Source organism: Dendrobates tinctorius, unplaced genomic scaffold (assembly GCF_039654945.1).
Source record: "Dendrobates tinctorius isolate UK_male_01 unplaced genomic scaffold, ASM3965494v1 ptg000009l, whole genome shotgun sequence".
Taxonomy (NCBI): Eukaryota; Metazoa; Chordata; class Amphibia; order Anura; family Dendrobatidae; genus Dendrobates; species Dendrobates tinctorius.
This window is the reverse complement of record NW_027361677.1, coordinates 5965081-5989208: the sequence shown is the minus strand read 5'-3', so window position 1 is coordinate 5989208 and position 24128 is coordinate 5965081. Positions and strand designations below refer to the sequence as shown.

At 43.2% G+C, this 24128-nt stretch overlaps 1 protein-coding gene and 1 long non-coding RNA gene across 2 annotated transcripts in view; one reads left to right on the top strand and one right to left on the bottom strand.

Annotated features, from left to right (window-relative positions):
- The window catches only part of LOC141096077 (uncharacterized), a 138495-nt gene that overhangs the window by 30934 nt on the left and 83433 nt on the right, over positions 1 to 24128 (top strand). The window contains exon 4 of the long non-coding RNA XR_012233567.1: positions 14355 to 14431. This is a non-coding gene — a long non-coding RNA (uncharacterized lncRNA). The remainder of the gene's footprint in view (positions 1 to 14354; positions 14432 to 24128) is intronic.
- Positions 1 to 24128, bottom strand: part of NLRC5 (NLR family CARD domain containing 5) — a 109478-nt gene that overhangs the window by 40235 nt on the left and 45115 nt on the right. Inside the window, exons 19-25 of the mRNA XM_073582465.1 lie at positions 22435 to 22500; positions 21729 to 21812; positions 18461 to 18544; positions 17718 to 17807; positions 16700 to 16762; positions 14388 to 14471; positions 7999 to 8079 (exon numbers count right to left, since the gene is read on the bottom strand). Coding sequence (XP_073438566.1) covers positions 7999 to 8079; positions 14388 to 14471; positions 16700 to 16762; positions 17718 to 17807; positions 18461 to 18544; positions 21729 to 21812; positions 22435 to 22500 — 552 coding nt within the window. The remainder of the gene's footprint in view (positions 1 to 7998; positions 8080 to 14387; positions 14472 to 16699; positions 16763 to 17717; positions 17808 to 18460; positions 18545 to 21728; positions 21813 to 22434; positions 22501 to 24128) is intronic.

The window sequence follows — 24128 nt, the reverse complement described above, 5'->3', positions numbered from 1 at the left end:
TACATTGACTGGCCAGGCAGCAAAGTAGAGGGACAGTCCGGTAAATTCAGAGGGGTTAGAACAGGCTACCAACCCAGATTAATCTGTGCACAACAAAACTATGCAGTCTCCAAAATATGTCCTTTCTTAACTGAAAAGTATCATCAGAAAACGACATATTGTCTAAATCAGATTTTTATTATACATTTTTCTTCATTTTTGATGATAGTAGAGCATGCTATGTTAAAGGGTATCTGTCACCTCATTTTCGGCCTATAAGCTGCGGTCACCGCCATCAGGGGCTTATCTACAGCATTCTGTAATGCTGTAGATAAGCCCCCGATGTAACCTGAAAGATAAGAAAAAAGAGTTAGATTATACTCACCCCGGGGTCCGGTCTTGGTCCGATGGGTGTCGCGGTCCGGTCCGGCGCGGTCCGACGCCTCCCATCTTCTAGAGATAACGTTCTCCTTCTCACTTCTGCCGCGGCTCCTGTGCAGGCGTACTATAGCTGCCCTGTTAAGAGCAGAGTAAAGTACTGCAGTGCACAGGCACCGGACCTTTCTGACCTTTCCCGGCACCTGCGCACTGCAGTACTTTACTCTGCCTTCAACAGGGCAGAGAAAGTACGCCTGCGCAGGCGTCGCAGCAGAAGTAAGAAGAAGAACGTCATCTCTAGAAGATAGGAGGTGCCAGACCAGACCGCGACACCCAGACTATAATCTTTGATGAATATAAGGGACATCAGAGTATGTACGTGCCGTAAGTAGAAGCAGTAACCCCACAGACGCCATGACGTCATCACTAAGCCTGCACTTTTACTCCATGTGCCGTGCCTACCACCCATTACCAGTATCAATGCAAAGGTTGTTTTTTTTTCAACTTATGGAGTTTTACCAAGCTAATTAGCTGTCTCGGTTTCAGCAAAAAAGGATATTAAATAAGTGCAGTATGTGCATATTTATCACACCCATCTGCTTGATGAGAACACTCGTGTTTGCTGTCACGGGCTGAATCAGCCCAAAGATTCGATGTGTCTGTATTGTCTTGAGCAGGCTTCACATTAGGGGACAGATGGGCCTGGCAGGATATTTATTTCTCAGTTATACCCAAGATGAGTGATGTTTAACTTCTATATCACTGGGTTTGAAGGAACAGGACTGAAATGTATTTTTCAAAGCGACAGTGTGATTTAGCCCCAAAGGGGTCCAAGCTTTATGGACTGTTGGCAGAACGTGGTACATTTATATATCAATCCTGTCTATATTCTTATTAGGCCGGGGTCAGACATGAGTTTCGCATGTCAATACCCGGCACTGCCGCTGACACTTGGATCGGAGCGTTCAGCTGCATACATGACCCTGGCCTTAGAGACACTTTCTATCACAATAGTTTCTGGAAAAGTTTCCATGAGGGTTGTAACCCAAGTTTCCCAGTATCCAGTATATGGGAAGGGGTATATAGTAACTTCATAAGGTTTGTTTTACAAGCAGTGGCATCCATTGCAACACAAGACAAGCATCGGCATCCATCGCAACAGAAGACAAGCATCAGCATCCAGCACAACACAAGACAAGCATCGGCATCCATCGCAACACAAGACAAGAAGCGGCACCCATCGCAACACAAGACAAGAAGCGGCATCTGTTATGAATGAGTCACCGTAGGAGGCAAAAACAGAAATACTAGCTAAGTCCAGAAAACCAGAGGAGTTGGCAGCTATCGGATTGCAGACCCCTGAACCTATCAACAACAACTAGCAGTAGCCGTGGGGGATTCCTATGGTGCCCTAAACCCCTCGATCACAGCCGGAGAACTAAATAGCCTAAAGACAGAAAGCGAAATCTAAACTGCCCCAGAGCAGACCCCAAAGCAATAGGCAGCCCCCAACATATAATGATGGTGAAGCAAGATGAAAAAACACTCACACAGATAGAAAGATAGCTTGGGCCCCATCATTTGCTCAGCCTAACTAAATAGGACAGGATAGAAAAGCTGCTGTCTGCAATCCGCCAAAACCCTATCAAAACAAGAGCCAACAGACTGATAGGGAAAAAAGCCCTGAAGACGATAAGCTTCAAAAAGACTATATCAGTACTCAGGTATTTTCTGAAGACAGAGCAAAAAGGAATTCAGCTCACCCCAGCAGGGAATGGCAGAAATCCAGAAAAACAAGGCAAAACAAAACCAAAACACAAATGCAAAAAGCAGAGCAGAAAACTTAGCTTTTGAGGAGCAGGAATCAGACTGGTCTCCTAGAATCCCTCAGAGAGATCACCAGCAAGGCAGTAGGGCGTCGGCTGCCTTATATCCAGTCAGCAATTCCAGTCACCCAGTCATCATCATCCTGCTCAGGTGCTTGGTAATCAGCCTCACTACCTTCCTTCACCAGAAGAGGGAGTTCATCAGACCTCAATGGTGAAGGGGAAAATGAACTCACAACAGTACTTCCCCCTTGAGGAGAGGTCACCGAACCCTCATCCACGCCACCAGGGCGATCAGGGTGAGCCCGATGAAAGGCACGCACCAATCTTTTGGCATGAATATCAGAGGCAGAGACCCAGGAATTATCCTCCTGACCATAACCCTTCCACTTAACCAAATACTGGAGTCTCCGTCTAGCCAGACGGGAATCCAGTATCTTCTCTACCTCATATTCCATGTTACCTTCAACCAATACAGGGTCCAGAGGTGCCACCCCAGGAACAACTGGTTCAACAAACCTCTTCAACAAGGACTTATGAAACACATTATGGATTTTAAATGTGACAGGAAGAGCCAATCGAAAAGAGACCGGATTAATAATCTCCAAAATCTTGTAAGGTCCAATAAATCTAGGCTTAAACTTAGGAGAAGCCACCTTCATAGCGATATTTTTCGATGATAACCAAAACATATCACCAACCTTAAACTGGGGACCAATGGTCCTATGTCGGTTGGAAAACCGCTGGGCCTTTTCCTGGGAGAGAGATAACTTATCCACCACTTGCTCCCAGATCTGGTGCATTCTCTCCACCACAGTGTCAACACCTGGGCAGGCAGAAGGCTCCACCTGCCCTGAAGAAAATCGAGGATGAAACCCAAAGTTACAAAAAAAGGTGACATCAAAGTGGCAGAACTAGCTCTATTATTTAAAGCAAATTCGGCCAAGGGCAAAAATGAAACCCAATCATCCTGATCAGCAGAAATAAAACATCTCAAATACGACTCCAAGGTCTGTTTTGTTCTCTCCGTCTGCCCATTGGTCTGAGGGTGAAAAGCAGATGAGAAGGACAACTGAATTCCCAGCTTGGAACAGAAAGTCCTCCAAAATCTGGACACAAATTGAACTCCTCTGTCAGATACAATGTTCTCAGGAATCCCGTGCAAGCGAACCACCTGTTGCAAAAACAGGGGCACCAACTCTGAGGAAGATGCCAACTTAGGGAGTGGTACAAGATGAACCATCTTAGAGAGCCTATCACAAATCACCCAAATAACAGTCATTCTCTGAGAGACAGGCATATCAGAGATTAAATCCATTGAAATATGGGTCCATGGCCTCCTGGGGACCGGCAAAGGCATCAACAACCCACTAGAGCGAGAACAAGGTTTAGACCGGGAGCAAGTCCCACAGGACTGCACAAAATTCCTGACATCACGAGACAAGGCGGGCCACCAAAAAGACCGACTCACCAGATCTCTAGTACCAAAAATACCTGGATGACCAGCCAATGCAGAGCAATGAACTTCAGACATCACTCTCTTCTTCCACTGGTCAGGAACATACAACTTTCCACTGGGACAACGCTCAGGTTTATCCTCCTGGAACTCTTCCAGAGCACATCTCAAATCGGGCGAGATGGCAGAAAGAACTACCCCTTCGCCTAAGATGGTAGCAGGCTTGGTCACCACCCACAGAAAACGTGTGTGCAAAACGTTTCTCTCGTTTAGGACAGACAGAAATAATATGCGAGGCATCGCCACAGAAAAAACACAGCTTATTATGCCTACAACAACCCCAAGGCTTGAAAAAATGCGTTCACATCAGTCAGAATAGGATCATCTGGTTTCAAAGAAAACGCCCAATCCTGGGGATCGCCACGCAGCAAAGAGATGACAATTTTAACTTGCTGCGCGGAGCTCCCTGACGAGTTAGGCTTCAAGGCAAAAAATAATTTACAATTATTTTTGAAATTCAAAAATTTAGATCGATCCCCAAAAAACACATCAGGAGTAGGGATCTTTGGTTCAGCAGCATGTGAATGAGCAAGGTAGGCGGAAATTCCCCGCACGTCCGCAGCGAGCTGCTCCACACGATCAGACAATTGCTTTATCTCCATTGAGAGAAAAAAAAAATTCCCCCTACGGCCTCAGAGATATAGAGGAAAAAATATACACACTTTTTTTTTTTTACAATTCTTTCCTGCTATTGAGTACCCTAGGATCTGCGGTAGGGCTGGTGATTCTGTTATGAATGAGTCACCGTAGGAGGCAAAAACAGAAATACTAGCTAAGTCCAGAAAACCAGAGAAGTTGGCAGCTATCGGATTGCAGACCCCTGAACCTATCAACAACAACTAGCAGTAGCCGTGGGGGGTTCCTATGGTGCCCTAGACCCCTCGATCACAGCCGGAGAACTAAATAGCCTAAAGACAGAAAGGGAAATCTAAACTGCCCCAGAGCAGACCCCAAAGCAATAGGCAGCCCCCAACATATAATGACGGTGAAGCAAGATGAAAAAACACTCACACAGATAGAAAGATAGGCTGAGCAAATGATGAGGCCCAAGCTAACTAAATAGGACAGGATAGAAAAGCTGCTGTCTGCAATCCGCCAAAACCCTATCAAAACAAGAGCCAACAGACTGATAGGGAAAAAAGCCCTGAAGATGCTAGGCTTCAAAAAGACTATATCAGTACTCAGGTATTTTCTGAAGACAGAGCAAAAAGGAATTCAGCTCACCCCAGCAGGGAATGGCAGAAATCCAGAAAAACAAGGCAAAACAAAACCAAAACACAAATGCAAAAAGCAGAGCAGAAAACTTAGCTTTTGAGGAGCAGGAATCAGACTGGTCTCCTAGAATCCCTCAGAGTGATCACCAGCAAGGCAGAAGGGCGTCGGCTGCCTTATATCCAGTCAGCAATTCCAGTCACCCAGTCATCATCATCCTGCTCAGGTGCTTGGTAATCAGCCTCACTACCTTCCTTCACCAGAAGAGGGAGTTCATCAGACCTCAATGGTGAAGGGGAAAATGAACTCACAACAGGCATCCATCGCAACAGAAGACAAGCATCGGCATCCATCGCAACAGAAGACAAGCATCGGCATCCATCGCAACAGAGAGACAAGCATCGGCATCCATCGCAACAGAGAGACAAGCATCGGCATCCAGCACAACACAAGACAAGCATCGGCATCCATCGCAACACAAGACAAGAAGCGGCAGGCATCCATCGCAACAGAAGACAAGAAGCGGCATCCATCGCAACAGAAGACAAGCATCAGCATCCATCGCAATAGAAGACAAGCAGCGGCATCCATCGCAACAGAAGACAAGCATCGGCATCCAGCACAACACAAGACAAGCATCGGCATCCATCGCAACAGAAGACAAGCATCGGCATCCATCGCAACAGAAGAAAAGCATCGGCATCCATCGCAACAGAAGACAAGCATCGGCATCCATCACAACACAAGACAAGCATCGGCATCCATCGCAACACAAGACAAGCATCGGCATCCATCGCAACACAAGACAAGCATCGGCATCCATCGCAACACAAGACAAGCATCGGCATCCATCGCAACACAAGACAAGCATCGGAATCCATCGCAACACAAGACAAGAAGCGGCATCCATCGCAACAGAAGACAAGCATCGGTATCCATCGCAACACAAGACAAGCATTGGCATCCATCGCAACACAAAACAAGCATCGGCATCCATCGCAACACAAGACAAGCATCGGCATTCATCGCAACACAAGACAAGAAGTGGCATCCATCGCAACAGAAGACAAGCATCGGCATCCATCACAACACAAGACAAGCATTGGCATCCATCGCAACACAAGACAAGCATTGGCATCCATCGCAACAGAAGACAAGCATCAGCATCCATCACAACACAAGACAAGCATCGGCATCCATCGCAACACAATACAAGCATCGGCATTCATTGCAACACAAGAGAAGCATCGGCATCCATCACAACACAAGATAAGAAGCGGCATCCATCGCAACAGAAGACAAGCATCGGCATCCATCACAACACAAGACAAGCATCGGCATCCATCACAACACAAGACAAGCATCGGCATCCATCGCAACACAAGACAAGCATCGGCATTCATCGCAACACAAGACAAGCATCGGCATCCATCGCAACGCAATAGGCTCCATTCTAAAAAAAAAAAGTGTACTGCAGTTATCTGTTCGTTTCACTGCTATACCACACATCAAAAATAGTATACCCAACATACACTGGCCTAACACATGGCAGCTGTAAACTCTTTAGGTTCTCGCTTGGTGAATAGAATGGGATATCTGTTTTCTGATGGCTTCTTTCTGCTCACACTTTGATACTCTGATTAAGACTTTCCTCCATTATCAAAATCTCTCACACCCACACTTAGACAGTTCCTAACTTTTGACCTTTCGCGCTAATAAGGCAACTTCACTTAAACGATGATGGGGTGTTCGAGATTGATCCGACACAAAAAGACTACTAGCAACACCTTCACACCCACATTTGGACTGCTCTTGACTTTTGTCTTTCCAGCTACTTAAGCAACTTATCTTGAATGATGATGGGTCATTTGTGACTAATCCGACACAAAGAACAGGCTACCGACACCTTCACATACACATTTTAACTGTTCCTGACTTTTGCCCTTCTGGTTACTTAGGCAGGTGCTCTTAAACGATGATGGGGCATTTGCAACTGGTCCGGCACAGAGAGCCGACTACCGACACCTTCACGCCCACACTTGGACGGTTCCTAACTTTTGCCCTTCTGGCTACTTAGGCAACTTCTCTTCAACAATGATGGATCGTTTGCGAGTGATTCGGCACAAAGAGCTAACTCCCTTTTGATCACAATGGGAGCCTGAACCCCAGTGAGAGCCACTTGCAATTTACTGGGAATAAAACAACAATGCTCATCCTCCGACGTGACCAAAGAGGACTGCGGTGATTTTACATGTTCACCCGGGCATGAATACACATTTAATAGGGATCAGTTTGGGATCCAAAAGAGCCGGGTCTTTCTGGTAAGTGGAGCCAAATGATCCATCTCACCAAAAAGAGCCGTATTACTGCAGTGCAGTCCCATTCACCGGGATGGCATTGAGTTGTAGTGAGCAGCACTACCCAGTACGGCCATAACAATATATACAGACCCCTGACCAGTAAGGGGGATGGATGCAGCTCTCACTGGAGAGCTATGGCCCCTTCAATCAGCAGTCAGACCCCCACAGATCTGTAGATCTGCTATGCAGCAATTTACGTTTCTTATGCAGAGGTTGTTCTATCAGTTTCCACATAATTAAAAAAATTCCATTGTATTGTGCTATATCAACGCAGCACATGGATAGCACCTCGAAGCCTGTGGACCTTCGGACCACCTTCACGCACACTGCGCTTTCATTATAATTATTGCATTTGAATCATGAATTTTTACCATCCTTTTGCAAAAATACTTCTCTTACCCTCATCATTTACATGAAGCCTATAATTTATACCCCGCGAATATTGTCCCTTCTATATATGGCAATTATACTGCGATAACAGTTACAACGCTGACATCTTTAGGTCCAAAACAGTACTGCACCTCACTAAAGCAAACGCTAAAAAAAATACAAAATATTAAAAAATAGTATTTTGCAATTTGGGAGCTGGAAGAAAGAGAAAAAAAATGAGTGGTGGTCTACAGAAAGGGGTTAAATGTTCTTCTTTTCCTTTGCACTGATTTTGATAAATCTCCTATGTATTAACTGTATAAATCCATGCTTTACACTTCAGTCATTTCTCTCTTACCTGGCGCTCATCTCCGTCACATTTTTTATAGACATAAGTAACTGCAGGATGCCGTCCTCTGATAGATTGTTTGAGCACATGCTGGAAAAAAAAAAACGGTATTAAGAAACGGCAGAATTTTACAATACACTGCAATTCAGTACGACCATTGCAGGTTCAAATTCGCTATAAGGATCAATTAAAAAAGATGTAAAAAAAACAACCAAAAAAAAAAATGGTGAAAAATAGAAAAAAGAAACTTTTTTCCGGAGTGATATAAAATAGAAAAAAATTAAATAACATATTTGGTATGTGTGTATAACTGTCTGAATAGAATTTCACAATATTTATCCCATATGGACAGGAAGTAATAAGACCTAAAAGATAGACATTCTCCCATAATGTACAGTGGGGGAAAGAAGTATTTGATCCCTTGCTGATTTTGTAAGTTTGCCCACTGACAAAGACATGGACAGTCTATAATTTTAAGGGTAGGTTAAGTTTAACATTGAGAGAATATCAAAAGTAAAATCCAGAAAATCACAGTGTATAAATTATATACATTTATTTTCATTTTGCAGCAAGAAATAAGTATTTGATCCCTCTGGCAAACAAGAGTTAATACTTGGTGGCAAAACCCTTGTTGGCAAGTCAGACTTTTTTGTAGTTGATGAGGTTTGCGCACGTCAGGAGTAGAGTTGAGCGACTTTGGTCGGATCGGGTTTCGTGAAACCCGAATGAAAGAAAACTTAATTCGGATGAAACTGGTCCGACTAGGGCAAAAAATGTCGGAGTTTTGTCCAAAACCCGACCCCAATGCAAGTCAATGGGAAATAAAAGTCGGCATTGAGCGGATGACATTCATCCACTCAATGCCAACTTTTATTCTCCATTGACTTGCATTGGGGGTCGAGTTTCGGACAAAACTCCGACCTTTTTTGCCCTAGTCGGACCAGTTTCATCTGAAACAAATTTTGTTTCAGGAAACCCGATCCGACCAAAGACGCTCAACTCTAGTCAGGAGGAATTTTGGTCCACTCCTCTTTGTAGATCATCTCTAAATGATTAAGATTTCGAGGCTGTCTCTTAACAACTCGGAACTTCAACTCTCTCCATAAGTTTTTTATGGGATTTACGTCTGGAGACTGGCTAGGCCACTCCATGACCTTAATGTTCTTCTTTTTGAGCCACTCCTTTAGAAACCACTGATGCACCAGGCAGAGAAGGACATGACTTTGGGAGGGCTGGACCTTTAACTCCTGCAGCTTTGTTTGTATAGAGGTGTAGATTTTAAGCAAGAGTGATGTTGCTTTAAAAGGAAAGAGCTCAGTATGTCTGTGCCTGGTGTGTGTAACGCTCGCGCTCTGACAGGTTGGCGTGAGCGAGGATTGTGGCCCCACTGAGCCACAAACCAGACTACCATGGAAGGGCGTGACTAAGCAGCTACCTTGTTGTTCACTGTAGCCACTGATGGTGAGGTTAGACATGTGCGGCAGGTAGCTGCCAGATACCACTCCAGGGCGGTGTCTGGCTGTAGCAGCTGATCCCACTGGGGACAGAATACTAATGACAGGTGCTGGTTACCGCTGGCACTCAGGCAGGCGGGCACGGCTGGCACTCAGGCAAGCACAGGTAGGATAAGAGAAAGGTAGGAACCAGCTCAGACAAGAGGGACCGGAACCGTGACGGGTAGGGCAGGAACACAGGCAGGTATGAGTAGTATAACAGAACAGGTAGGAACCATTTCAGACTGGAGGGACAGGGAATGTTAAGCATCAATTTAGACTAGAAGGACAATGACCCACAGGACGGGAACAGAGCAGCGCCGCAGGGTGCGGAGCAAAGAGCAGAGCAGCACCGCAGGGTGCCGAGCAAAGAGCAGACACAAGGCTACACAAAGCTGAATAGGGAAGGAAACAGACAAGAACATGAACAGGTACAAAGAATGAACTAGGTACAGACAAGGACGGATACAGAAACAAGCTCAAGACACTGAGTTCAGGCCTGAGTATGCAGCCCTCAGGGAGGTGGAACACAAAACAAAATGAGCACAGAAACAGGTCTGGGTATGCGGCCCCCAGAGAGGCAGAAATCAGAACAAGACCTGGCTGTTGTGAGTTCATTTTCCCCTTCACCGTCGATGTCTGATGAACTCCCTTTTCTGGTGAAGGAAGGTAGTGAGGCTGATTAACAAACACCTGATCTGGTAGATGATGACTGGGTAACAGGAAATTCTGACTGGATATAAGGCAGCCGACGCCCTTCTGAGTCGCTGGTGATTTCTCTGCTGGATTCTTGGAGACCAGTCTGATTCCTGCTTCCCAAAGATAAGTTTTTGCTCTGTTATTGAACTTATTAGTTTTGTTTCCCTTGTTTTTTGGAGTTCAGCCATCCCCGGTCGGGGGTGTGCTGAGTTCCATTTTTGTCTCTGATCAGTTTGTCTCTTTGCTCTGTCTTCAGAATTTACCTGAGTGCTGATATAGTCTTTTTGAAGTCCTAGCGACTTCAGGGCCTGTTTTTCCTATCAGACGGTTGGGACATTTTTTGGTAAGGTTTTTTACGTATTGCAGACAGCAGCTTTTCTGTCCTGTCCTTTTTAGTTAGCTTGGGCCCCATGGTTTGCTCAGCCTATCTTTCTATCTGTGTTAGTGTTCTCATCTTGCTTCACCGTCATTATATGTTGGGGGCTGCCTATTGCTTTGGGGGTCTGCTCTGGGGCAGTTTAGATTTCCCCTTTCTTTCTTTAGGCCTATTTAGTTCTCCGGCTGTTATCGAGGGGTCTAGGGCATCGTAGGAACCCCCCACGGCTACTGCTAGTTGTTGTGGATAGGATCAGGGGTCTGCAATCCGATAACTACCAACCTCTCCGGTTTTCTGGACTTAGCTTGTATTTTTGTTTTTTCCTCCTTCGGTGACTCATTCATAACACTGGCACATCAGCAGCAAAGTACAGGCTGACAGAGTTTTTTGCTCAGACATCTCCCTGAGGGTGGAGATGCCATAAGTACACAATACCTCTTGGCAATAGGCTGAGACCAAATTAGGGGTGTGCACTCTCTTTCTATAAGACTCAGGAAGTGCCAGCTCCATCCTAAGCATACAGCCAGGAAGTATGCAGCAAGCAAGGACATGAGGCCCACAGCATGGGGCAGGCAGAGGACAGAATGCACAGCCTTTCCTGGAGTGGTGAGTAAGATGGGAAACCATGCAGTGATGTCGGCAGGGATGTTAAAGTGTGTTACTGTGAGGATGAACTGAAGGAAACATGTCTGCAGTTTCAGGGAGTATTATACTGGGGTTATCACCTCACATTACAGATGATAGGAGCACATTCACCTCAGACATCGTGTACTAGTGTAGTATCAGCTACTACATTATATATGGGATCAATATTACCTCAGAAATTCATGCAGCTGCCATGTTCCTTCAGGTGTCTGCTACATTTTACCTCACACACTGTAGAGGCAGCTCCTGTGTGACCTCCCTGCAGACGTGGCTGAGATACTGCTCCATATTCACCTCAGATATCGGGTACTAGTGTAGTATCAGCGCCTAGATTATATTTGTGAGCAACATTACCTCAGAAATTCAGGTAGCTGCCATGTTCCTTCATGCGTCTGCCTCACACACTGCATAGGCAGCTTCTGTGTGACCTCCCTGCAGACATGGCTGTTATATCACATTTCTGCCAGTCCTCATGAGTTCTGGCTATATGTATGATGGGACAGAGCATGGACACATACAGTGTCTGCCATTGCTATAATGGAAGTGGGAAGTCACCGGTATTAGAGACACTGGATGGTACATGTATCATGTCTGTGCAGTGTATATGACCCTGCTGTGTGCTGATTATATCCCTCCTTCCCAGTTATGGAGTCTGGTGACCTGTATGTGACCTCGTCTCTGCTACATACTGATGATGCTGGGTGTACAGATCCAGTGCAGCCAGGTTACTCTCACTATATACGGTATGTGGCATCTGTATAAAGGCTCCATTCCTGTGCTGTACACTTATCACGTACACAGACCTGTGGTAACGTGTTATCACTCCTCACTCCGCTATATACGGAGCATGCTGTGTATAAAGATCCTGTGTAAACAGGTTTTCCTGGCTGTACATATAATCTGGACATGACTTCCAGTTCAGTGCTTTATTCCTGTAGTTATGTCCGCCTTTAGTCCTCTGATGTTACATGCTGTCCTGCCTGATATATCCATCCTGTTTCTGTATCTAGTCCCCCTCATATCGGGGTATACCCACCGAGTGCTTATTTTATGTTACCTAAGATGGTGGATAGCACAGTCCTGTGTGGATTACCTGGAGCCTCATGGTTTGCAGGGGATCAAATACTTATGTCACTGCAAAATGCAAATAAATGTATATCATTTATACAATGTGATTTTCTGGATTTTATTTTGTGATATTCTATCTCTCAATGTTAAAATTACCCTGCCCTTATAATTATAGACTGTTCATGTCTTTGTCAGTGGACAAACCCACAAAATCAGCGAGGGATCAAATACTTATTTCCCCCAATGTAAATAAAATCTAAAATATTATAATATTTATTTTATATGGTGAACGCCAAAACAAAAAAAAAGTACCAGTATAGAAAATGCCGAAACATTTTTTTTTCGGGTCACCTCCCATCCCCCCAAAAATGGAATAGTAAGAGATCAGAAAGTTGTATGGAGCATGGTGATGATCAAAACAGCTCATGCCGCAAAGAGCAAGCCCTGATACAACACTAATGAGAAATAAAAAAGTTCCACCTCTTGGAAGGCGACTAGGAAAGTGAAGAGGGGCACAGGGACTCTGTTGTTCAAAGGCACGTATAAACCTGGGTCCTGACTATATGGCATTATTATTAATTCACTATTTATTATTATTATTATTATTATTATTATTATTATAGCGCCATTTATTCCATGGCGCTTTACATGTGAAAAGGGGTATACATAATAAAAAACATATACAGTAATCATAAACCAAGTTACCGACTGACACAGGAGGAGAGGAACCTGCCCTCGAGGGCACACAGTCTACAAGGGATGGGGGAGGATACAGTATATGACAATATTATTCATTCAGGCACTATAAAACAATATTATTTAATCGCTATATGGCAATATTATTCAATTTGTAATAATGGAATAATGATGGAATAATAACATTATTATTATTCTGTCATTATATGGCAATATTATTCAGATAATAATAATAGCAATACTGTTCAGGCACTATGCGGTAATTTTATTTTGTCACTATATGGCAATATTGTTCTGTCACTCTTTGGTGGTATTACTCGGGCTTTACATAGATATATTACTTGGCATGGTGGTTTTGCTCAGTCGTATGCTGGTATTATTTGGTTACTCTACATGTCACGGTATGACAGTCTTCGGTAAGGAAGGGGACATCAAACTGTCCCTGCAACTGGCACCCTAACTATCCCTGTCCCGGGGGTACTCTTGAAGGTAGAGAGGTCTGAGTCTCCGACCTTACTGTACTATGCTCCTGTTGAACCCGTCCCTCACCCCATGAGGCCTGGAGCAGAAATGTAATGTGATCAAGACAAAAAGGCGAAACAGGGATAACATAAAGCAACAAATATACAAACACTCACCAAAGGTTAAGAAGTATATAGGGAAGGATAGGAACGTACCAACCAATTTGGAATAGGACAATGAGGAAAGCATACACCCCAGAACAGCACGCAACAATCCCCAGTAGCAACAACAGCACAGCGTCTCCAAGGAGCTAGGAAGCAAACCTTTCACTAGCAAGACAGAGAGGGCCTGGACAGTTTTTATAGAGAGAGGCAATGACCAGATCAGAAGCAGCTGAAAATGGAGCTGTAAGCTCCTGACCAGCATAGAAAGGATCGTTAACCTCTTTAGCACCAAAGGAAACCAAATCCATATAATTTGTGACACAAACACACAGGCTAAATGGAAGATCTACGATTCACATTTCGTAGTGATCTTCTAACCCCAGATCTCCCAGGAGGATATGACACACTTGTGACATTATGGTGGCATTATCCAATCAATGAATGGCCATATTTCTTCAGCTACTGTGCTCCTTATCATTGCATAGTGATATTATTTAGTTAATTTTTATTTATTTTACTAATTTATATAGTACCATTAATACCACAGCGCTTTACAGACATTATTGGCACTGTCCCCGATGGGGCTCACTATCTAAATTCCCTATATTAATATTAATCTTTAAAAAATATATACTTTATAGATTGAAGTATATGCGATGAGGGGCAAATCATAAGAATTATAAGGGCTGTGAAGAGTATTTTAAATAAAAAAAAAACATAGTTAAAATTTACCATTTTCTTCTTCTCTTTTGTGTGCGCAAGACAAGAAAAGCAAAGGGATTTCAAGAGACATACCTGACTTCAAACAGGCGAGGGTTCTGCTGGAGTATCCTCATGAGGTTTGTGATATCATTCATACCAATGTTACAATTGTTAAATCTGAAAGACAAGAACAATTTTATCATCATTGTAGTTATAATACATCTTGTAGCTGTCACGCTGACTGACAGCTCTGACATGTAACACTACTGCGCTTCTCGGCAGCTTATTCATGCAGTTACAATTTTACAACTTACAAACAAAATTTTACATCTGGTGTAATATAAGATAACAGAATATACAGCGGGTGAAATGAGAATTGAACACGTCACCAATTTTCTAAATTAATCTATTACTGAAGGTGCTATTGACATGAAATTCTCACCAGATGTCAGTAACAGCTCATCCAATCCACACAGGAAAAGAAATCACCAGAGATGTCCATAAATTATGTGTAATAATGAGAAATGACACCGAGATAATGGATTGAACACGCTACTGAAATGTATTTATTACTTCGTACAAAAGCCTTTGTTGGTGATGAAGCTTCAAGATGTCTCTTGCATGGAGAAACTAGTCGCAGGCATTGCTCAGGTGTGATTTTGGCCCATTCTTCCACACAAACACTACGTCCTAAAGGTCCCTTCTATGAACTCTGAGCTTTAGTTCCTTCCATACATTTTTTATTAGCTTCAGATCCGGTGATTCACTGGACCATTATAGCAGCACTGAGTTTCCTTGGCTGTGTGTTTGGGATCATTGTCTTGACGAAATGTCCACCCTCGTTTCATCTTCATCATCCTGGTAGACGGAAACAGATTTTTATCAAGAGTGTCTCGGTACATTTATCCATTCATCCTTCCTTCAGTTACATAAAGTTTGCCAGTGTTGTATGCTGAAATACAGCCCCACACCATGATGTTCCCACCTCCAAACTTCACTGTTGGTATGGTGTTTTTGGGGTGATGTGCAGTGCCTCTTGGCCTCCAAACATGGTGTGTGTTTTGACATCCAAAGAGTTGAATTTTGGTCTCATGTGCCCAGACTATATTCTCCTAGTATTTCACAGGCTTGTCTAAATGTTATTGACCAAACATTAAATGCACTTGTACAGGCTTTTTGTTCAGCATTGGAGTCTTGCATGGTGAGCGTGTGTATACAGGCCATGGAGGGGTGAGTGCATTACATTTTGTTTTCTTAGAAACAATTGTAACTACTGATTTCAGGTCTGTCTGGAGGTCCTTGGCTCTTGGTCAATTCTTCTGATAATTCTTTTCACTCCTCTGCCGAAAACCTTGCTGGAAACATCTGGCTATGGCCGGTTTATGGTGAAATTTTGTTCTTTCCACTTTCGGATGATGGACCCCAATGGTTCTCACTGGAACCTTCAGTAGTTTAGAACATCAGTATGTTTTACAACAATAAGGTTGCAAAGGTCTTGATGCAGTTCACTGGCTTTACCCCTCATGGAATGTTTTCTTGTGTGGTAACTTGGTAATGAGATACCTTTTTATAGACCATCAGGTGAACCAACTGATAATATTTGTCACTAAGTGGTAGGATTGTTTCCTAAATACTGACAGATTTCAGCCGGTGTCATGACTTTCCATGGCTTTTCTTACCTCTATTTCTTCATGTGTTCAATACTTTTGTCCTGCATCATTTCTCATTATTACACACAACTTAATTTATGGACATCTATGTTTTAATATCTTTGTCTGTTTGGATTGGATGGGTTGCTGCCAACATCTGGTGAGAATTTCATGCCAATATCATCTTTAGAAGTATACTTACATAGAATATAGGTCACGTGTTTAACACTTTTTTCACTTGCTCTATACACATGTATCTGTACATTAATATATATATATATATATATATATATATATATATATAATATATATAAATTTAGTCTTTTTTTGCAGTTGAATATGTATTCGTACACTGTGTGCCTAACTTTGCTTTATGGTTGTTGTAAAAGTATAAACTGCATATAGCCCCCTCTAGTGGTTGTCATGTGACACATCAAGAATATTTTTAATAAATAAAATTAAAAGGCAAATAAAAATGCACAAAAAGAAATCATCTAAAAATATGGGAAATATTTAGCATGAGCTGATTTCAAGTCGCTGCTACAGATTATTTCAGGAGATAATGGAACATCTTGTTTTGCAAATTCACTGAAAAAACTGCTTGCCAAGCATGCTTCCTAGAGAACACATCCCAGATTGCTGCCAGTCCAAATAATGGAGGCATATAGTGCTGCCCGTAGGGTCCGCCACCGATGCTGCGGGGGTCTTCACAGCATTTCTACAGAAGCGTGCGTGATATATTCCACTGTTACATACCTGCAAAAAACCTTGCTGGCGTTCTGCTGCCTTTGTAAATGGAAGCAGATATACTTAGGAGATCTGCAAGCAAGAGACTCGTTATCATATGCATGAGATTAACCAAACATTCATTTTTTAATTTATAGCTAATTATGACCCTGATACTTCCTATGTGGTATGATAACATGTTTCATCAAACACTTCAGGGTCCTGCATCCAGTCTGCTATTAAATAGACATTTATGGCATATTCTATTAGTATTCCATAAATCTATTTAATTATAAACCCCACCCTTTAAGAAAATTATTACTTTTTTTACTTTAAAGCACAAATTAGGGGCTAAAAATTATTTGTGCAATTGGGTTTTATTACAAATGTTGCACTCTTTGCCTTCTACAGCTTCTGTGTTGCTGGCTACAGAATGAGTTAACTGAGAATCTATCAGTGAGCGCGTTTTGGCAGGCTGGAAGGAGAGTTTGACACTCTTTTCTGAGCACCTCTGGACCGATTGATGACCACAGACCGCATCAATGTCCAGGGACACCTTGAGGCTGTAAAAGCCAAACGATACAAAACTTTCAATGAAACCCAATTACAATAATGATTTTAAGCCCAAAATAGATGAATTTAAATTGTCACCAAAGAGGAAAACAACTTTCGTTAAAAAATAAATTGCAGCCATTGTAAGAAGCTGCCAGCATTAGAAATGTGAAAAAATACTTTATAATATGAATCGAGATTTTTTTGGTTGGGACCCATGTAAATAGCTCTAAATATCTAAGGTTTTGTTCCAAAAATGTTAGTTTCAGAAAATCCCTGTCTCCTGGTTGCCGTTTGTTTAAAAAAAAAAAAAAAAAAAAGGGAACTAGCACTACTCACCCTCCCCTGGTCCATGATTGAGTGTTGGACCTGAGGACGGTGAGTAAAGCACAGTTTTTTATTTTGTTTCTTAAATTGCATCTGGGGAACAAGGATGTTTCAAGACTCGAGAACCCCTTTTAGAATATTCGATGTAGTAGCGGAAGTCGCTGATTACCTTACGTCAACTTCTGTAATGCGGTCACAGATGTTGATAGAGCTGGCCAGAAGGATCACACAGCCCAGGGAAAGGTCGCCTGTAATGATGCTGAGAGCACAAGAAAGAAATGATTGCCCCGTGAATCATCCAGAAGCTACGGTCTTACACATATAAGGTTATGTTCACACTGGATGCTTGGTTCCGTGGACGGGGAAAAAATAGTAAGAAAAATTGATGCTCCTGTTGTGCTCTAAAAGGGATTGTCCAGGTTTTGGGCTCATGTTGCAGTCATTCTATATGCACATTGCACGCTGTCAGGATTCTCCGCTGCTGGTGCAATTTGCATTCATACGGTCACATGCCGACTAGACGTATCGCTTGTATTTAGAGAGACCATACACAACTAGTCGGCATGTGACCACCTGAATGCAAATTGCACACAAGACCGCCAGGTCCCGGAGAATCCTGACAGCGCACATGGTGCGTGCTGAGAAGATTCACAAGTCTGCAGTCACATAGAGAGATTGCAGACTTAAAATGACAAGTATGGACAACCCCTTTAAGATATACAAAGTGCAGACCAAACTCTCATTCAGCTGCAAACTATTCATCTTGATCTTTCCATGCACATGCATGCTTAGTTGTGGTGAGCGTGCATATGTTTTCAATGGAGGAAAGGTAATTAGTCACTGCCAGGCACATTAGTCTGGGGCTATACATTATGGGGCATCCACAGACAAATATCTACAGTGTTGCCTTACTTAAGCTTCGTCAAGTGGGGAAGCTGTGGGAAGTGATGCAGCAGGATTTCAATCATTTGGCAATTCAGTGCATTGTTGGACAAACTGTAGAAAGAGATAAAAAAAAGATTAGTGATACCGCTGTTTGTCTGTGGTCATTGGATAATAATTTAAAGAAGTTTTGTCACCAGATTTCTCCATAATATATGTGTATATATTAATAATTAGATCTATTTGACCTGATGAGGTTGGTGTACTTACTTTAAAGATCCATGTCATAATGGCTGTACAATTCTGATATTATAATAAGATGAATATTTTATGAGTCCACTGATAGAGGTCATGAAAACAAGAGGATTCAGTTTCCCAGGTCCTGACTGACAGATGCAGCTTGTACTGAGCAATGTCAGTTTTCAGCAGCAAGGAGGAGGGACACTGAGGAACTGTCAATAAGGCTAGGTAGGCAGAGATTAAGCAGAAGCACAAAGAAGGGACACTGAGGGACTGTCAATTAAGCTAGATGGGCAGAGGTTCAGCAGCAGCACAGAAGAGGGACACTGAGTAGCTATCAATCAGGCTAAGTGGTCAGAGGATCAGCTGCAGCATAGAGGGACACTGAGGAGCTGTTAATGAGGCTAGGTGGGCAGAGGATCAGCTGCAGCGTAGAGGGACACTGAGGGACTGCCAATTAAGCTAAATGATCAGAGGTTCAGCAGCAGCACAGAGGAGGGACACTGAGGAGCTGTCAATCAGGATAGGTGGGCAGAGGATCAGCTGCATCATAGAGGAGGGACACTGAGGAGCTGTCAATCAGGCTAGGTGGGCAGAGGATCAGCTGCATCATAGAGGAGGGACACTGAGGAGCTGTCAATCAGGCTAGGTGGGGAGAGGATCAGCTGCATCATAGAGGAGAAACACCTGAGGAGCTGTCGATCAGGCTAGGTGGGCAGAGGATCAGCTGCAGCATACAGGAGGGACACTGAGGAGCTGTCAATCAGGCTAGGTGGGCAGAGGATCAGCTGCAGCATACAGGAGGGACACTGGGGAGCTGTCAATCAGGCTAGATGGGCAGAGGATCAGCTGCATCATAGAGGAGGGACACTGAGGAGCTGTCAATCAGGCTAGGTGGGGAGAGGATCAGCTGCATCATAGAGGAGAAACACTGAGGAGCTGTCGATCAGGCTAGGTGGGCAGAGGATCAGCTGCAGCATACAGGAGGGACACTGAGGAGCTGTCAATCAGGTTAGGTGGGGAGAGGATCAGCTGCATCATAGAGGAGGGACACTGAGGAGCTGTCAATCAGGCTAGGTGGGGAGAGGATCAGCTGCATCATAGAGAAGGGACACTGAGGAGCTGTCAATCAGGTTAGGTGGGCAGAGGATCAGTTGCACCATACAGGAGGGACACTGAGGAGCTGTCAATCAGGCTAGAAGGAGAGTGGATCAGCTGCATCATAGAGGAGGGACACTGGGGAGCTGTCAATAAGGCTAGGTGGGGAGAGGATCAGCTGCATCATAGAGGAGGGACACTGAGGAGCTGTCAATCAGGCTAGGTGGGGAGAGGATTAGCTGCATCATAGAGGAGAAACACTGAGGAGCTGTCGATCAGGCTAGGTGGGCAGAGGATCATCTGCAGCATACAGGAGGGACACTGAGGAGCTGTCAATCAGGCTAAGTTGGCAGAGATTGAGATAAACTTTAATAAAAGATAACACAGCCATTCTGACATTGATATTACAGCATCTTTATTAGGTGTAAGATATCTATTCGTCATGTATGCAGCTTGTATTATGACATCTGGGCTTCATTCACACATTTATTTACAATTTTACATTTGTATTAAATTAAATGTTTGTCTTCTATGTATCATCCATTTTTCCTCCGTGTTGCATCCGTTTATTCTCACCCATTTTAAAAAATTGAACCTGGTGGATTGTCTGACCTTTTTATCAATTAAGGGCTCATTCACATGTCAGTTTTTCTCATACAAGTGTTACCTGTCTATGGGGTTTTTCACATGTCTGTGATTTTTTTGCGGACTTAGTGGTCTGTGCAAAATCTCGGAGACATGTCCGCTGTGATCCAAGTGTCAGATCAAACTCTATGGGCCCATGAAAAAAAAAATTGGACAGCACTTGGGTGCCATCAGAGTGCTGTCCATTTCATGGACTGATTGATGGGAGAAAGTGGAGAAACTTTTTTTCTGCTCATAGAAAAACGGATGAAACTCTGACCAAACTCTGATGAAAATCTAATGAAACACTGATGAAACTCGGACTGATTATCTCTTTTCAGAAAATCACTGACATGTGAATGAGGCTGTCACGCAAGGTGTAGGAAAGACTAAGTGCATCACAAAGGGATAAGGGGAAGGGAACCCAACACTAGGGAAGCGTCCCTATGTAGGTTCTGCACCTATCGCCGAGCAGGATACCTAATCCCTGCCTGACCTTAGCAGTAAGCCTTGCTTAGAGAAGGACGGGGTAAGTGCTGGTCGATCCCAACTATAACTAAAGAAAGATGGGATACACAAACAAGGGGAACACTTAGCTTGAGTAGACAGAGAGAAACACAGATGTCTAGGGAAGGATGGGTTAGCGCTGGTCACTCCCCACTATAACTAAAGACAGATGGGATACACAAACAAGGGGAACACATAGCTTGAGTAGACTCAGAGAGGAACACAGACATCCTCCAAATATTAACGAGAAAGATCGCCGACTGCTATAGCTCTAAGCTTCAACAGGGAATTGGAAATATCATCGGCAACTCCCTGCAGAAAGCTGTGAGTTATAAACACCCAGATCCAGGTGTGTCCATTAGAGCCGGGGGAAGGTTGACACTGGGTTCTAGAGTCAGAAAGACCAGGAAGAAGTCTGCAAAGCAAACTGCTGAGACCCTCTGCAGCCAGACACAGTGCAACGGTCTGAAACACCTGTGAAAGAGGCCTAACTCTTAATAATGGAACAGTTAAAAACATATGAAACGCAGATGGAAAATGAAGTATAAAGTCTGTCTTCCATTCTTGAACCGTTTTTGAACAAATCCCCATAAACTTTAGTGGCCAGGCCTGATCCGTAAAAAGGGACGCTCTGATCAACCAAATTGCTTCTGAGTCCAATAACGGCTGTGAAATCTTTCTATTCTATGTTTGCCAAAGTCTGTCCATGTCATAATAATGACACATATAACCCGAAGCATTGTATTAATCAATAATTATTTAATGTCTTGTGAAGTGTTATAATATATTATGCTGCAATAGAACAGAACATTGTGAAACGAGTACATACTTTATCCGTGCGAGATCAGAACACTTGATCAGTGCCAGCAAGAGCCGCCTTAGCTTCCTGGAAGTCATGGGGTAATCTGTCAGACTTCAAAGAAACACGTACAGAGAGAAGAATGATACAGAATCGTTAGGCCCTGAATATGCAGCCAAACAATGGTGACAGCTTTATTGTTCTCATATTCGTCATCATGTAATTACAGTGGGGGCAGGATGGAAGGGGCTAAAAGACAACTCCATGTTGTACCTCCAGAGAATATACACACTAAGGGGAAAATTCATCAAGATGGGCGATTTGTATACCAGTTTTAATGCAGAGTCCACCAGAGCAGGGATGGGGGAAAAGCTGGCCAGTGGAATGTTAGCGGCCCGAGATGTCCTTGTCTCTGGTCCCTGGGCAGATTCCTGGGGACCGCAGTGCTTGGGCTGGCAGCCCCGTTTTGATGTCTGCTGGTCCTTTAATTCCCACTAACACTAGCATTCAGTACTCAATACGGCAGCGTATACAATGAAGGATTATGTCCTGGCGCTGGCCAATCCCAGCATCGGGTTGTTCTTTGTGGGTGAAATTAGTGAACACTGCACTACCATCACACTAATACAGAAGCAGGTGTTTCTATTAGCACACATTCATTATGATTTCCGCAAAAATGTAAACGTAAATTGCCCAGTGTGAATGCACAAAAGGCATAGTCGTCATCTCTATTCACCTGAAAGACTTTGATGGTTGAAGTGATGCAGATCTGTTTTCATTCTGGATCATAAAAGATCCTTCCCTATAAATTAAACAACATAAAATAAGTTTTCCCAGGAACACAAAATAGTTAGTGCAACCTGGAACAGAAAATTACATAACTTACTGATATAATTTTTTCTTGCCCCTGCCGCTTTTCCAGGTCTGTGCTCAACTCAAAACACTTTATTTTTCAGCACGGGCTGCTGATTGCATGATTTAATTGCTAAGTCAGCCCCGTTTCCTACCTGTGCACTGGAGATCTGGTACAACTTAAGTATCAAAACAAGCAGTCAGTCTGCACTTTATTCCATTGAATTTGCACCATTGTATGTGTGCAGTGGCCCATTATCAGAGGATCCCTCTGAAAACAAAATCAGGGCAAGCCCCTGGATTATTGCCAACAATCCACAGCAAACCCCAATATCATTTTGAGGAAGAAAACTTGTGTAGCATATTATTGTGGTGTCCTTTGGATGGGGTTGGTAATTATTCCGAGATTTTCTTTGATTCCTGATCTCATTTCTCAGGGTGTTCCCTATACACAGAATATAGTAGCTTTGACTAAGAACTAGAATATGGGTTCAACTTGTGTCCTTCTTCTCCAGTCAAGAAGACTGGAGTGTGTTGAAGCTGGTGAGTGACCACCCAAAATGTGAGACAAGGCAGCGTTTCTCTCTGAATGGAGATTGCACAGGTCAGCTAGGAAAGCTGAGCAGTCTTTGTGTTGGAGCTGCAGAGTAACAAATGGAAGCTGCAGCCTGTTCAGTGTGAAATGTGCATGGAGTTGAACACTTCTGTTTGGCAATTGAAGCTGCTGGAGCTCAGGCTGAAAGAGATACCGAGACTGGTGGGATCGTACCTCATGTTACTGAGACTGGTGGGACTGTACCTTATCTTACCAAGACTGGTGGGATCGTACCTCCTCTGTGTTTTGAAGTTTGTTCCCGGAGAAAGGACTGTAATCTGTTCCGATAAGCCCGCACTGACATATGTGCTGCTAAGTGAACTGTTTATTTGCTGTAACACCTTTGTGCCCAGAAGAGGCTTGGTTTTGGTAGTTGCTAACCACCTGCTTATTCGGCCTTGCAAAGATCTGTTTTGGTTGAGTGGTCTCCTGCTTCTGGTGATGTCACGTCAACAGAGCACCTTCTTCACTTCCGTTCTACTCGGTCAATGGGGTGTCACTGCTGATTGAACTCCATCTCTGCCCTGCCTAAATGCTGGAAGTTGGCTGTCAGTCACCATGACGTCCTGTCGACAGAGCAGTTTGGAAGAGGAAGAGCCGCTGTGTTGACATGAGGTCAAATGAAGCAGAGAATTACCACCTGACACAGAACAGATCGTCACAGGGCAGAACACGGAAGTAGTTAGCAACCATCTAACGGTGCGTTCTATATATCTAATATATATATCTATATCTAATATAATCTATATATATAATATATAATAATAATATAATAATAATAATATCTAATAATAATATAATAATATAATATATATAATATATATTATAATATATATCTATATCTAATATAATCTATATAATCTATATAATCTATATATAATATATCTATATATAATAATATATCTATATATCTATATATACCTACCTATTCTTGTCACATATCAATTATGTAATTCAGCCAATTATGCCATGCTTATGATCCA